This window comes from Peromyscus eremicus, chromosome 8b (genome assembly GCF_949786415.1).
Source record: "Peromyscus eremicus chromosome 8b, PerEre_H2_v1, whole genome shotgun sequence".
Taxonomy (NCBI): domain Eukaryota; kingdom Metazoa; phylum Chordata; class Mammalia; order Rodentia; family Cricetidae; genus Peromyscus; species Peromyscus eremicus.
The window spans coordinates 6,037,281-6,054,380 of NC_081424.1; the positions used below are offsets into that span (position 1 = coordinate 6,037,281).

Genomic DNA, 17,100 nt, shown 5'->3' on the forward strand with positions numbered 1-17,100 from the left:
TTTTAAAGAGTCAAAACCAAAGAATTATGAGATTAGTGGCAATAGAATAATCCCTTAATTTTGATTTTTCTTCTGTCCCGTGTCAGGTGGCTCTTCTGACATGAAACAGATTTTGGATTTTCCTTTTAACAAGCATACTTGGGTTTAGAGAAGGAGAGAGCCATGCTCCAACTCCAAAGCCAGCTTTAATTTTTAATTGAGCTGGGACTACATGAAGACCATTTGCATTATGTGTTTGTAGAGAAGAGCAGAAGCAAACATTTAGAAAGACTTACGAAATTTTACCCTGTTAGATATGTGATATACCAATAGACCAATTTATTCTTTTTCTTGGGACATTTTTTCTGGATGACTTGAACTTTTTCTTCATATTTCTTATTTGTCCAGTGTTCTTCAGATACCTTAGCCTTCATTCTCCTGAAAGACAAAAACAAAGACCTTCCCTAACTCTAACTTTGGGGAGATTCTTTTTTGGCAAGTTATATCTGATCAAATGAAAAGCATTTGTTAGTGGTATAAGTTAGTTTAAATTGAATGGTCATGCTGGTTGATGAACTATCACCTCTTCTAATTACAAGTCTCTCTTGTTCAAATTGAACTTTTATCAATTTTGATAGTATCCATAGCTTTTCTTCCCCTGTAGAAACAAAAGCTCGTCCCCAGCGTAATACATATCCTGTTTTCCATTCTGAGGTCAGCACATCTTTAAAGTATACAGGCTGATTTAATTCTGTAGTTTTTTCTGTTATCCAGTGTCTCTCTGCAGCTGTTGTTTCTTTCTCATTAGCATTGAGAAAATTCAAAGTTAATAGAGCATTATGTAATCTCTTTCTGGGGGCTTTTGTTATCCCTTTCTGTTTATTTAGCATATCCTTTAGAGTTCTGTTTGATCTTTCTATAACTGTTTGTCCTGTAGGTTTATGTGGTTTACCTGTAATATGCTTTATATTGTAATAAGCAAAAAACTGTTTTATTTTAACAGAGACATATGATGGAGCATTGTCAGTTTTAATTTTTGCAGGTATCCCCATGATGGCCATAACTTCTAGCAAATGCATGATTACAGAATCAGCATTTTCAGAACTCAGAGCAGTTGCCCATTGAAATCCTGAATAGGTATCAATGGTGTGGTGTACATATTTCAATTTTCCAAATTCTGCAAAGTAAAACACATCCATCTGCTAGATTTTATTCCTCTGAGTACCCTTTGGGTTACATCTTGTTGGTAGTGGAGTATGACTGTAAAAAGAACAAGTAGGACATTTCCATATAATTTCCTTGGCTTGTTGCCAGGTTATGGAAAAATCCTTTTTTAAAACTTTACTATTGACATATTTTTTTTTATGAAATTCTGAGGCCTCCAGCACATTTCTTTATCAATCTCATCATTACCTTTTGCTTGAGGACCTGGCAGACTCATATGGGATCAGATGTGAGTTATATATAAAGGATGCTTCCTATTCCTGATTATTTTTTGTAATTGAATAAATAATGAAGTTAATTCTCACTCATCAAGGATAAATTCAGCAGTTTCAATATGTAAGACCATTCTTCAGCATACTGAGAGTCAGTAACTATGTTGAGAGTTTCCGAAAAATCCATTAATACCATCAGAATGGCATATAATTCCAATTTTTGGACAGAATTATAAGGACTTTGAACCACTTTATTTAAATTTTCTGATTTGTAACCTGACTTTCCCTTTTGGTTTGTATCTGTATAAAATGTAAGGAATCCAGATATTGGTGTTTCTTGTACAATTTGAGGCAGGATCCAATCAGCTCTCTGTATAAGTTCAATTCTATTGCTTTTAGGCTGTTTGCTGTTAATCTCTCCCAAAAACTTACTGCAAGATCTTTGCCAAGGTTCACTTACTGTCCATAATTTGTCAATTTCATCATTAGTTAAAGGTACGACAATTTCTGCTGGGTCTATTCCTGCTAATTGACGGAGTCTCAGTTTTCCTTTTAAAATCTACTCAGATCTTTTCCACATAAGTTTTTAAGTTTATTTGGTAGGAATATCCATCCCAATGTAATATCTTCCCTCTGCATTAAAATTCCTGTAGAAGAATGCTTAGAGGGTAAAATAACCAGAATGCAATCAAGCTTTGGATCCACACAATCCACATGTCTTTCCTGTATTTTCTTTTCCACCAAAGCCAATTCTCTCTCAGCTTCAGCTGATAATTCTCTTGGACTATTAAAGTCCTCGTCACCCTCTAAGGTTTTGAACAAATTACTGAGTTCATCATTTTTTGCCCCAATAGTGGTCCGTAGATTGGAAATGTTTCCTAATAATCTTTGAAAGTTGGACACCATAATCGATCTCTCCTTATTTGCACCTTTAGGGGTCTAATTTTTTGTAGACCTATTTTATATCCCAAATAATTAATAGAATCTCCTTTGCATCTTTTCAGGAGCAATTTGTAGTCCCCAACAAGGCAAAATTTTATTTACTTCTTCAAACATTCTTTCTAAAGTATCTACATTTGAATTAGCTAGTAAAATGTCATCCACGTAATGGTAAACTATAGACTGAGGAAATTGTTTACGTGTTACTTCCAATGGAAGGGTGTGTGCCACCACTGCCTGACCTCTATCAAGTGGCTAGCGCTGTCCTTTGATCCTCTGGCAAGTTTATTAGGGTACACAATATATCTCCACATTTCCCTCTTTTTATCTGAAATAATAAATATTTACTTTTATTTTATGTGTATGGGTGTTTTGCCACATGCATGTAAGTACACCATGTACATGCAGTGCTGACCAAATGATGTTGGATCCCCTAGGACTGGAGTTGCAGAGGGTTGTGAGCTGCTGTATAGGTGCTGGGAACTGAATTTGGGTCCTCTGCTAGAGTAGTAAGTGCTCTTAACCTACAGTCTAAGAAGGCAGTAAAACTCTGAGTTGAGTCTAAAAGGTGGAGTTAATTGAGAGACAGCATTCAAGGGCATCAGAGAGGAGACTCAGTGCTGCATGAGTTCTGAAGAAACTGTTATACTTATTGTAGTAGAAGATACTGGGACTGAAATAGGGAATGGCAATCCAGTGAGATGGATGTGACAAGTGAAAGAGAGGTTATGACTTAAGTATGCACAAGATCAGTAACAATATATGTCTAAAACAATGGAGCCATTCATAAAAATTAGTAAATCAGGGTTAAAGGTTGATTTTGACATAAAATAATATAATTCTCCCTTTCAGCAAATCTTTACCATTTATATTTGAGTTATTTTGATATTTAAACAGTATATTTGCTAAGATTTCGCTTTAATTACAAAGACATGGTGATTAAAAAACTTTGTTTTAGAATTTTATAGTGTGTGTGTGTAGTATGTGGGCATGCCATATGGTGTTCAGAGGACAGCTTGGTGGCAGTCTCTTCTCTCTTGCCACCTGGTTGGATCTGGGAATCCTTAGGCCTGAGTGTAAACTAAAAACCATGCCTACCTTAATGAAGAATACAATCATTAAGTTGGTAAAAGTACACCAATATACTGTAGACTTCGCTTGTTACAGAAACGAAGTGTGAACTTGGGAGAGCTGTGGCTTAAACAGCTGTTCCTCAGTTCTGTAGTCGATAGTCAACTATTAACTCCACTTCTCCTGATTTACAGTAAGTGAGCTTGATTTAGGGGGAAGGGAGGAAAGAAAAGCTGCTTTAGAATTGTTCAGATGGCTTTAACAGAGATGATTTAGTCATGATCTCTTTCCCTCCCATGTTCCACCAGACAGCAGAAAAGGTCTGTCAAATTCAGACTTCAACCTGAAAATTTTCACTGTCACATGACCTGTACCAGAAATAGTCTTTTTTTCTTTTATTGTACATGTTATTTTCACAAAGAATAGTCTCCCTTTGTACTAAATTTTGAAGTAATATCATTATGCATCCCATGTAATTATTTGGGCTACTTATAGTTAGTTTCCTTTTTTTATGTGGAATATATATTCTAAGATGACCATTGGGTGCTGGAGGAGGATGCAGGGAAAACACTGGACCAAACCCTCTGTACACTGTGTTTCCTTATTTAAGTCGTTTACGAGTGTCCCTTTCTTCCTCACTAAGCACTATGCTTTGTGGCCCTCACTTCTGCAGTTTGAGAAGGAACAATGAATTCCCTTTCCTTTCAGCAGTGCTGTGTATAGATTAGCTTCATTGTCACTCTCTGCAACCTCAGCTTGTGGGTATTCTTATTCCCTTATTAAGTCATTGCCTGTCGCCTTTTAACTTAAAGTACTCTAGAGCATCATTCCAGCATAATTGCATCGTCAACATTACTGTTTTCCTTAGGGGCCATTTCAGTTGTGGGGGTCAGGTGGATCTGATGAACGTCATGGCTGCTCACTAATGATCAGTAGGAAGTAGGAACACAGGATACTGAAGAGATGATTCATCCTCTGCAACGGGGTGGGATGCCAGAAATTTCATCCCACTACTCATTGATTTACATCTTAAGCTTATCACTTATTTCTGAATGTTTTCATTTAGTATTTTCTAACTACTGTTACCTTTGGTAATGGAAACTTTGGGAAGCAAACTGGGAGACTACTGTATCTAGCAGCCAGTTTACTGTTACTGTAATGAAGACAAATTTTATACATAAAAGAGGCTTATGTAGTTCGTAGTTCAGGATGTTCAAAGTCAGGTACTCAGGTACTGGGGGCACTGTTTCTGCCTGCGGAAAAGGTCTAGTGGGTAGACAGCATCATGGTGGGAATACAGAAAGACTGCAGTTTACAGTCTCTCTAGAAAGCCTGAGTCCAGTTGACCTGGGGTCCTGCTAGCAGGCCCAGCCCCCAGCAATTGCATGCTGGTTTCCAGCTTGGGAGCTGTGAATTCCTGGGGGCAGGGTACAAAACAGGTCTAAACCCTAGCAGATAGATGGTTTTAGGGTTGTGAACTTGAAGTCATGGTTTTCTGGCCTCTGATAAACTAAATCAGGACATTGCTGGATTAAGCTACATTAAGATTTTTATCCTGGAGATAGTTGGGTAGGGGAGGACGATTCTGATACTAATATGATAAGGTGGCTGTTCCAAGATTCTGATACTAATATGATAAGATGGCTGTTCCAAGGAGAAATAACATTTTACACATTCACAAGAGCACAAACCCTTCATTCACAGTCTGTTTTTCAGGTCTGCTGTTACTAAGAACAAAGTGCCTGAGTTTATACATCATCAGAAAAGACAATAACTGCTTCTTCTTTTGCTATACAATGCAGAAAAGTGTTTACAAATGGCAGAGTCTTCCATGTTAGATCAGAAAAGTCCTTACACACTTCGAGGTCTTCCACATTAGATCAGAAAAATCCTTGCAAACTGTGAGGTCTTCCAAGTTGGATTTGCAAAATACACAAAAAGGAATCCAGACAGGTAAATAAAAAACTAGTGATTTAATTATCTTAGTACATTTTGAATCAGCATATTCACCTTGACAGAAAAAGTAATATTAAAAGAGTGAAGGAATGTTTGAAATCCAGGTTATGATTTTGTCATTGAGAAAAAAAATTTAAAATAATAACTATAAGTTATAAAAGTCAATTGTTCTAGTAGAACATATTCCTGAAACACAATAAAGTATCATAGAAAACTTCCTGCTTACAACAGAGTAGAGAAAGTGACTCTATGATGTAGTGTTTTGCTCTGTCTGTACTCCATCGCTACAAAAATAAATATGAGTCTTTAAAAATTGTGTTTCCTACCCAATACCAAATGGTTGTCCCTGAAAATATTCATATGCGCAACATTATACAGACTGGGCAGGTTGTATTAGTGATTTGTTTATAAATATGTATCAGTAAATATAACATTATTGACTGTAATAGTAATGAATGAAGAAAGAGGCCATGAATTTGAAGGATAACAAAGAGGGCTGGGAGGGAGGAAAGGGAAGGAGGAAATGATATAAATATAGTATAATCTCAAAAAATAAAAGAAAAACTGTTGATGACATTATGGTAGGCACATGTTCTTTATTCTTTTTTAGGCACAACAATATCACATGTTTGTCTTCCTACATCAATACATGTAGCACTAAGTACCTTTATTTTTTTAAAGGAAAAAAGACGTTATTTAACATACTACAAAGAGAGCAGTGGGTAAGGCAGTAACAGAAAAACTACCTGCCCAGAGCTAAATAAAAATCTTAATAAAGATAATCTTGATATTATTATATTATATAGTTCTAGTAGAATTTGTTTAATCAATGGGATTAAAATGTTCTTAAGGCTGATATAATTTCTTTTACCAGACACTGCTGTAGTTGCTTTAAAAAAAAATACTGTTTGTATATAGTAAGATCTTCTTTTTAAAAGTGTTATTGCATTTATTTATTGCGTGTGTGTGTGTGTGTGTGTGTGTGTGTGTGTGTGTGTGTGTGTGTGTGGTTATGATGCTCATGTGGAGGTCAGAGGACAGCTTGGAGTCAGCTCTCTCCTTTTCTACATGGTCCTGGGGCCTGATCTCAGGTCAGGATGGTGGTATCGCTTTGGCTTTATACTAGAACCTTTGTGGTAGAATGGATGGGACAAGAATGTGTACATTTACATTTCTGTATCACTAAATTGCTTTTTACAAAATGGTATAGGCTTTTAACTGCCAGCATTGTAAGGTTTATCAAACTTCAGTAAAATAAAACAAAACCTATACGTTTGTAATGGGTAACAGAATTTCTTGCTTTGATAATCTTAAAATTATTCAGATAATTTAGGGCCGGGCGGTGGTGGCGCACGCCTTTAATCCCAGCACTCGGGAGGCAGAGCCAGGCGGATCTCTGTGAGTTCGAGGCCAGCCTGGACTACCAAGTGAGTTCCAGGAAAGGCGCAAAGCTACACAGAGAAACCCTGTCTCGAAAAACCAAAAAAAAAAAAGAAAAAAAAAAAAAAGAAAAAAAAATTATTCAGATAATTTATAAAAGCAGTGATAATCATAATATCTCTCTTTCCCCTACTCTTTACAGAGCAAACTATTCATGGAAGGATTTAGAAGCTTAAAAGAAGGAGAGCCAGTGGAATTTACATTTAAAAAATCCCCCAAAGGCCTTGAGTCAATACGGGTAACAGGACCAGGTGGGAGCCCCTGCTTAGGAAGTGAAAGAAGACCCAAAGGGAAGGCCCTGCAGAAGAGAAAACCAAAGGGAGACAGGTAACTGTGCGGCTGACCTGTGAGTGTGTTGTATTTGGGAAACGTTTGTAAAAGTTTCTTACCGTGTTGTTTATGGATTTTATGGAGCCTAGCTGAAAGAAAATGGCATCATTGTAGCTGAAGAGACCGGGTCAAGAAGACAGTCTTGTCCTGCAGTTTGGACTCTCTTCAGAGTGCTGAGGCCCAGTTAGCATGGAGTGTGGAACAGTGCTGGGATTACCATTCCCCAGCCTTTTGGAGGACCAGAGGAGGAGCTCAGGTCCTCTCAGAAGAAATGCCTCTCTCTGTGTACAGTTTTCTGATTCACCACATGCTTTTTCCAATGAGAGTGCGCTTACTGCTTTGTCTGTTTTTAAAATGACAACTCACACTTTGAAAATTCAAACATTAAAAAACTGGGAAAGTCACTTGAAATCCCAAATGCAGGCAGAAGTCATTAACTATATACTGTTTTTTTGTTGTTTTTTTAAACCATCCCTTATATGTCATTAACTAATAGCTACATACATTCTCACTATATGAATCTGCCAAAATTTACAAGCAATGCTGTTAGGGCTATTGAGTCTGTTTTCTGTGCTTTGAAATCAGCGCCATTGTATCAATTCTTATGTGTACATTTTTGAAATATTGTCTGATTATATCCTTAGAATAAATATTTACTATTGAAAATCTGGACCAAAGATTATGTTCTGAAAGTTTTTGGAACCTGGTTCTAAACTGCTGTCCAGAATAACTAGAGCAGAAAATACAGCAAAAGTGAGATAGTTTTCTGAATACTATTTAGTCTTTTTAGTTACACAGCTACGGACCTCAGTGGGTTTTGTCTTTTGTAACATTTGACTGCAGCAGCATGAACTCTGACTATAAAAGAAAAATGCAACATCATTAGAATGAGTTTAAAAAGCAACAGAATCTCATAATCTAATGTACCTCTTTATGCCAGTTGGCTTTCTGTTGCTATGACAAAATACTTGAGAAAATTAACTTTAAAAAGGAGAAATTTATTTTGCTCACTTCATGACTGTTGGAAAGGAGAGAGAGTTGGCAGAGGCCTCAAAGGTACATCCTCAGTAATCTGTTTTTGCCAACTAAGCCCCATCTTCTTAAGTCCAGTTTCCTGTTAAGCTATGAACCCATTGATGTTCTTAAAGTGAACCACTTCCCAAAGACCCTACTTCTGAACACCGCTGCCCAGGGGCCAAGCCTTTAACATAAGCTCTTCAGAGCATTTAGATCTAAGTTGTAACATTCCTTAAAGTACCTTCTGACAGCTGTTACTTTAGTTAATTTGAAGAAGCAAGACTGGAAGCTGAGAAATCAATAAGGGATGCTTTTCCTGTGGTGGTTTGGATTGGGGTGGTAGACATAGAAATGGTGAGCGAAATTCCTATATGTTTTGAAGGTGGAGACGGCAGGATTTACTGATGGATCAGATGTGGACTGTGAGAGAAGAAGAGTCCAGGATGATTCCAAGGTTTGTTTGGCCTGGGCAACAAGAAAGATGGAGGGACCAGTTGCCAAGATGGGAAAAACCGCAGAAGGAGCAACACATGGACAGCTTGGCTTGGGGCATGATGAATATGCAGGAGGGTTATGAATTAAGTGGAAAGGTACATGATACGAGTTCTAGGGCTGAAGGTAAAAGTTCAGCGGTACTCAGTGAAATGATATTTATACCCATAGTGGAAAGAGGAATGAGCCCTGGGTCATTCTAGCACTTAGAAGGAGCAGTTAAAGAGAGTGGGAGGCCATCTAGAAGGGTTTTGTCTTGGAAGACTGTTCAGAGATGCTGATGATAATGATCATGATGACCGAGACACCAGCTGTTTAGCAACACAGAAGTGACTACTGGACATAACAAGAACAGCTCTGCAGACTGGTGGGAATGAAAGCTTGTGTGTCTTGTTCAGCAGAAAAGGACAAGAGAGGAAGCAGAAGCAGCAAATGCAGTATGGGGGCATTTTCTAAAGTTTAAGAAATAACAGAATGGGTATGTGTTGATGGGAGGTGGTTTAATAGAAAAGGAGGAGTCAGCCTGCAGGAGAGAGGAGGCCATGGCTGCAGTGACTCTTTGGGTTAAAGATGAAATTGAAAGCACAGTTCTGAGGTCTGACTATAATTGTGGGTGGTTTACTCTTAGCCTACATGAAGATGGAGTTAGATGATGAACAGTATCTAAAAAATGATAGGGGCCTGTCAAACAGGTGTAGAAGCTGGCTAGGAGGTGTTGCTAGGATGGAAATTTGAGTACTGAAGTCAATAACAGCTCTATAGATTATAAATCCTGGAGAGGAAACCAATGGCTCTGACATAGAAATAAATGAAAATTTTTCAGTGTGATGAGGAGTGGATTACTTACAGTCTTAAGGCATCTCTTCCAACAAGATGCTTACTAATTACAAAAGTAAATAGAGAAGTCTGTCCGATAACATCTTGGTCACATGGTCAAAGATAAAAATGATCAGTAATGGGAATACTTAAAGTATATGGCATCTGACAGAATACTGCACAATATGACTCCCATGACAGCCTTGCTGAAGATGAATAACCTCAATCTAACTTTAAGGGACTAGTACACAAATACAGACTACAATCTAGATTCATCCCAGTGTTTCAAAACTCATACCTCTCATTCTTCTGGTGCCTTTAGGGTGTAAAGGTAGACAGAAAGAGTGTGGTTAGATTGAAGTTTCAAAGACTTGACGCAGAACTCCCAGTGTACAAGCAGTGCAAGCAGGAGGAGAGCACATGTGGAGATTTGCACTGCTGTGAGCTGCCTTTGAACCTAGAGTTTGCAAAACGGAAAGTAGTGGTGGTAGGGCTGGGGGATGGGTTCATGGGGAAGCTCTGGCCTTGTTATGTGCAAGGCCTTGGTCTTAATGCTGGGTAGTTAAAAAATGACAGTCAGTAGTTGATTTGGTTTACTGAAGCTTGAAAAAGGCAGACTTCCAGTTAATTCTTGTTAAGAGAAAAATTAACACTGGTACCTTTTTGTATGTTTTGCTTGTTTAGAATATTGATTTTATTTTATTTATCAAACTGTCATAGCAATTTATATTTTTATGCACAGTTCTGTGAATGCTCACACGCATACATTGCTCCTCTCACCATTATGATTTACTCAGAACAGGCAGTTACACTCGACAAACAGCTGCTCACCGCCTTTTATAGCTACCGGCTCCTGTCTATATAACCTTGGCGACCAGTAATGTGTGCTTTCATGTTATGACTGGTTTTGTTTTTGTGGGTGGCATATGATCAGATTTGTTTCATAACCTTTTGAAATGTTTTATTTTTCTTCCATCATCATGCTTTTGAAATTTATCCACAATGTTGAATGTGTCAGTAGTTCATTCTTTTATATTGTTGGGTAATATTCCATTGTTAGGCTATAGCAGTGTCTATCTAATTCATCTGTTGAGGGGTTTGGGTATTTTCCAGTTGTGGCAGTTATGAACAGAATGTACAAAGACTCAAGTATGAGTTTTTATGCACATTAGTCTTGGGTTTGGGAGTGGAACAGCTATAATATACTGTGGTTGTGGGTCTGTGCTTACCTTGGTTTTGCAGAGGAGTCACATTCTTCTGTAATTCTGTCAGCAGTGTGCAAACCACCTGCTATGCATGTTTGCCAGTAATTGATGTTTTCAACTGAACATAAGCTCAGCTACCCCATATATGTGGTGGTCATGGTTGTAATTAGGGTGTATTGTGGTTATGGCTGCTGATGCCGAACATTGTCCAAGGCATTTTGACGCTGCTGACTTTATCCTCTGGCGAACTGGTTGTCTTTGCCTTTTTTTTTTTTTTAAACTGAGATGTTTATTTTCTTGTTGTTACTGAGAGCTTTTAATATACATTATGATACAGGACATTTGCCAGATAAACTTTTTCTAAATATTTTCTTTTATTCTATAGTCTGTTTTCCTCTCTTGTAGATAATCTTGTAGTGTAAAAGTTTTTATTTTGATGAGGACAGTTTAACTAACCTTTGTTTGATGTCATGTTTAAGAATCCTTTGCTGCTGGGCGGTGGTGGCACACGCCTTTAATCCCAGCACTCGGGAGGCAGAGCCAGGTGGATCTCTGTGAGTTTAAGGCCAGCCTGGGCTACAGAACAAGATCCAGGACAGGCACCAAAACTACATGGAGAAACCCTGTCTCGAAAAAAACAAAACAAAACAAAAAATAATCCTTTGTTTAAAAGGTGGACATGGTGGCCTCCCTCTCTAAAATCAGCATGTGGGAGGCAGAGACAAGTGATCTCTGAATTTGAGGCCAGCCTGGTCTACAGCCTGGAGAAAGTTCCAGGACAGCCAGAGTGACATAGAAAAATCCTGTCTCGACAAAACAAAATAAAAAAGAGAATTCTTATTATAGTTAGATGTTTTGCATTTACTTAATGATCCACTTAGAGTTAGCTTTATATTTAGTTTAACATTTAGATTGATTTATTTTCATTTATGAATCATATGAACTGTTTAAATACTGTCTGTTGAAATGAAGAGTGTTCATTCTGTATGGTTAAATCTTCCACGTTAGAAAAGATTTCTTACAATTTCAGATGAAATAATTTGTTTTTACTGTTTAGTTTGTTTTATGTTCATCTTCAGAAGAGTAAGGAGACAAAACCCCTTATAGTTTTCCTCATTATAAAATGAAGGTGGCTAATGAAAAATTGGAGACCTTATGGTTTTTTCTTAAAGCCTAGTCTTGGTACCTTTCTCTAAAGAACACAGTTTACGATGAAAACAAAAGTCAATTTTAACAGTTAAATTTGTAGTAGACTAATAAAATGATAGTTTTGACTGCCATTATACTTACACGAATTAATATTGTCAAATTACATTATGGAATTAACTATTTCATTATGAAATTTTAGTTTATACTTGCAGATGTTTGGAATGAATAAACAGACTTGCAGTGAGACTAATGGTCTAGAAATCTTTGTACAGATGAAATGACTTGATACTAAATAGTTAGTACATGTAACTTTTCAGAACATTTGTAGTGAATTCACATACAGAAGATGGATCTGTGGGTATACTATCTAGTTCTCGGACTTCTCTGTTCACAGTTTCTCTTTTGCCTCTTGTAGCTCTGTTTCCACCCAGTGGAGTGACTGTTGTCTTTGTTCTCCTTCACCTCCCATCTCCTGACCCTCCACACACTGGATGATAATGGAAGCCTTTTCTAACAGCCGTGCCTTGAATGCGTAAAAAATAATTTAGATTTTTAAAAGTAACTGAGAGAATATGCCAGTGCTTCCAATTATTTTGGTTCAATATTTGATTTTTTAATCCATATCAGCATATTAGTACTTTTTTCATCTTCTATATAACTTAAAGTAGTATTTTGTTTCTAAAGAATATTAATTGCAAAGGTTTTTTTTTTTTTTTTTTTTTTTTTTGGAGTGGAAATTCAGGGAATTCCTTTATTTGGTACAATTAAATGGTTTTTATTTACACTGATTCTGAGTTTGGCATTCCTGGTAGTCCAGTATTAAAATGACACATTGTGATATGCTGTCTTTATGGTCAAAAAGACCAGAGTGAGTATAAATAGAATCTAATTATATGGTATCTGGTTTAAACTCAACTCAGAGTCACACACACACACACACACACACACACACACACACACACACACGACCCTGGTTTTTACATGAGATGTATGATAGTTAATTTTTACAAAACTGTGATTTGGTGGGCTCAAATTATTTTAAATTTGTAAGAAAGTTTTAGAAGAGATCCAAGGTTAGAAAAATTGGCAGACATTGCTTAATGAAGAGTTGTATGTTTTATTTATCCCATGGAAAATATTTGCATGATGCCCTTGTTCACTCTTAGAACAGGAGAGCTACAAATTGGGTACTGGTAGGTCTTCCCTTACCCCGGAAATCTGGTGGTGTGTCTTTTGAAATCTTAATAGCATTCCTGAAAATAATAAGGCATGCTTAGACTTTGTTGTTTTACTTTAAGAAGTCCGTAAGTGGTATTATTTTCATGTTTATTATATCTCAGAACCTATTTCCAAAAGAAAATTAAAATGCTATTTAGGTGCCAGAGGTATTTGAAAAGATGTAAATCGACAAATTCCAATAAATAACTGTTTCACCCTGATACTTGTGTGATTAGATTTAGGAATTTGCTGTTTAGTAGGTTCCTATTGTGGCAGAGAAATCTTTCAGGCATGAATTGATAGGCCAGAGCCTTTGAGGTCTGTCTGTCCTGACCTATGACCCCTATTCTTACAAGATCAACATCTGAGGGCAGGAGATTAAGGCAGTTTAAAGATTGGAATGGTAAATGGAATGGAAAAATTAGCCAGCACATTTTGGGTGCAGAGCATCAAAGTCATCACATAACTTGCTTATTTTAAACTTGGCTTAGGGGTGTAACAAGCTCATTTTACCGTGTCCGTTGGATTCAGAAAAAAGTTTAACTTTAGAGTACTGTTATATCATTAATACATTTTAATTGTATGATATAGATTACGTTCATACAGCTTAACCCAAAATATCAGGAAATGCAAAATAATTTGTCTCAGTGTCATTACATTTTAATCTGTGAACCAATTTGGATACTTATTTATTTTGAAAAAACATTTCCTAATATTTACTATGAAATACTTATTAATAATGTTGAATAAAATGCAAATGCTTCTACTGTCTCCTAATTTGAAGTGATCAAACTATAGCACTAGGTATACACTGTTGAATTGCAAGAAAAGTAGAATTTTTAAAAGGTGAAGATAGAAAGAAGAAAAGCATTGACCAGTTGGAGACAGTTGAGTCTTTTCTTCTACTTTGTCTTTTTGAGACTTTGCTGGTTAAAGTTTTACATCCTGCTTCTTAAAGCAATCTTTCCTCAGCTTTCTAGTTACACGCTTTTCATACAGAAATTCCAGAATTTAGACTAGTAGGCATGCCTTTCCAGTTCCCATGTTGGCCTTTGTTGGAAGCGAGCGCCACACGGCACTGCAGTGCACGTTTGTGTCCAGGGTCGTTGTGAGTTTGCATCCTTACTTTCCAACAACTGCTAAGGACCGCAGCTCTCTGGAGAACTGGACTGTTGCGTCTAAGTTTTTGTTCATTTATATAGGTAGCACCTAAGGAAGTTAGTGAAACCAACAGTTTACCCAAGCCCTTCCCTCCCTCCTTCTCCCCCCCACCTCTCTCTGCGCTTTTAAAAACTCTGCCCCTCCCCCATTTTCCGTATTATAGACCTAATTTTGGGGTGGTTTTCCTAGTCCTTTCTTCTTGTGATTATTTGGCCAGAGGTCTTTTAATGAGGCAATTAGAGTTGTTTCCTCCATTCACATTATCTTAGCAGATGCTTTCCCTGCTGTGACCTCTGTTCAGACCAAGCAGACAATGTGCCATTCTCATCACCCCCTGCCAGACACTGTGTGGGGCTGAGCTTCATCGTGGTGTTGTGTAGGTCTCCCCAGATGTCTACCAGGAATGGTTGGATGCCAAGTGGCAAGTAAAAGAATTTTAGGTTCATTTTCTGATCATTGTTTATTTCAAGTATCATAAATGCATAATGTCTCTTAAGGGAAAAACTTGAAAGCAACTCTAATTGCAAGTATAATATGGACTGCATGATTTCAGGGTAAAAGTCTAGTGAGAGATGGATATTTTAAACTGTAAGATCCTTGCAAAAAAGGAAATCTAGTTAGCCTCTAATATTAGTTATGTACTTTTTTACCACTCGGATGATAACCTACTCCCACTGGACCAGCCTTACATATGTTTTTAAAATTGCATTGTTTAAATGTTTTAAATTTAATCATAAATTCTTTTATATCATATTTCATCATTGTGGTGTTCAGTTTGTTCCTGTGAGAACAGAATATAATGTGTGGCCAAGTTTAATATTAATTAACAAAGTTTCCATATTTATGCTCTCAAGTCCCTCCACTGAAATAGTAGTCTTATATTTTAACTTCTAGAAACACAAGGGAATAGCCAAAGCTCCATTAATGAGAGACAAAGCTAGTTCTGTTCTCATGAAACTGAAGTCCTCTCAAAGATTCTTCCTCATTTATACTAGAACTTAACATTTTCAGTTTGGTTAAATAGATTAAGAACATGAATTACTCTCAAAGAAAATGTTATTTTTGTTGCTATAATAAGATAATTTTAAATTAATAACATATAACACAAAACAAAATATCTTCATATACTTTTCAGAAATAGTAATTAGATAAAAACAGACTGCTGTTTTGTAAAATCAGATTTATGATTAGTAAATTTCCACATAATTCCTTTTTTTAGAAAAATGCATTGTTACTTGTCAGATTTTTAAAATATTGGTACTTTGAGGGTTAGGCAGAAAGCTTAGTCAGCAGAGCACTTGTCTTGTAAACCTGAGGACTTGAGTTTGATTCCCAGAACCAACCTACGAAATTATGTGTGGCTGTGTGTTCAAAATTCCGGAGAGTTAGAGACAGGCAAATCAATGCCTAGGACTCACTGGCCAGCTGGTGGCCTGGCCGCCTTGGGGAGTTCCAGACTAGTGAGAGACCCTGAAAACAAGGTGGGGGCTGCAGAGTTGAGGCGACAGGTAAAAAGCACTGGCCACGCAAGCCTCGTGCTCGAGTTTGATCTCTGGGACTTAAGTAAAAAGCCAGATGCTGTGGTGTGCATCTGTAATCCCAGCACCTGGGAGGCAGAGACAGGAGAATAGCAGAGATGGTTGTCCTGGAGGACAGAGTGTGGCAGCAGAAGCAGGAGAGACCCTGACTCAACAGGATACCAGGTAAAAACCAGCTCTGCAAGTTGTCACTGGGGTGTTAACATGGCTCAGTGAGTAACAGTACTTACTGACAAATCTGACAGCCTGAGTCTGAGTCCCAGAACCATGTGGTAGAAGGAGAAAACATAATCCCGCAAAGTTGTCCTCTGACCTCCACACGTGTGCTGTGGTACACATGCCCCTGTACACACGCACACCTGCACACACAGAAAAATGCTTGTCTGGTGGCCTCAACACACATTCCTATCTTTCCACACTTGCACATGAATACAGATGCATGTACAAATTGTTGGTACAGTTAATGTGAGCAAAGAACAAATATTAAATCTGAAAAAAAAAATTCAAGAGAAAAAAATGTTCTTCTGATCATCTTAAGTCTCAAAAAAGTCAAGGAAGAGTTGAAGAATATTCATTTTGAAGTTCTTTGTTAAGTCTTCACTGGTGGTTACTTTAAACTGGGTTAGTAAGGGGAAAAAATCAGACAACATCTCCCTTGCTTTTTTTTTTTTTTTTTTCGAGACAGGGTTTCTCTGTGTAGCTTTGCGCCTTTCCTGGGACTCACTTGGTAGTCCAGGCTGGCCTCGAACTCACAGAGATCCGCCTGGCTCTGCCTCCCGAGTGCTGGGATTAAAGGCGTGCGCCACCACCGCCCGGCGATCTCCCTTGCTTTTAAGAGCAAAAGACCATTAGGATATAGAAAAATGCTTAGAATTGGGGGCTGTGGAGAAGGCTCAGTGGGTAGGGTTGGATCTGTAGAACTCACATGATACTTGCACAGTAGAGCTCCAATACTTGAGAATCCTCAGGAGCCTGTAGGATAGCTAGCCTGGGTACTACCGTTTTAAGCAAGGTGGAAGGCAGGGGCTGACACAAGAGGTTGTCCTCTGTGGCACATGTGCACACACGTACACACAGCTCAGGATCTCTAAAAATGAGAAAAAAGTCTTTGTACAAGTTCTCTAAAAATGTAGTCTTTGCAACATTTGTAACCTGCTTTCTCTCCTTCACAGCTGGAAATCCACAGAAATTGAAGTCTGTTTTCTGAGAATATTATACTGAGGAAAGTTGAATTACATAGCCATCTTTGTGAAAGATTGTTCCATTATAAATTCAACACACAAATTAAACTAAGAACATCTTAATATAAGGAATTTAAGGGCATATTTCATATCCCAAGAACTTACTATTAGA

General features: G+C 37.5%; 1 protein-coding gene across 1 annotated transcript in view; it reads left to right on the forward strand.

Moving 5' to 3' along the window:
- Lin28b (lin-28 homolog B) overlaps positions 1-17,100 on the forward strand; it is a 91,483-nt gene that overhangs the window by 43,416 nt on the left and 30,967 nt on the right. Inside the window, exons 3-4 of the mRNA XM_059272950.1 lie at positions 6,964-7,148; positions 8,551-8,622. Coding sequence (XP_059128933.1) covers positions 6,964-7,148; positions 8,551-8,622 — 257 coding nt within the window. The remainder of the gene's footprint in view (positions 1-6,963; positions 7,149-8,550; positions 8,623-17,100) is intronic.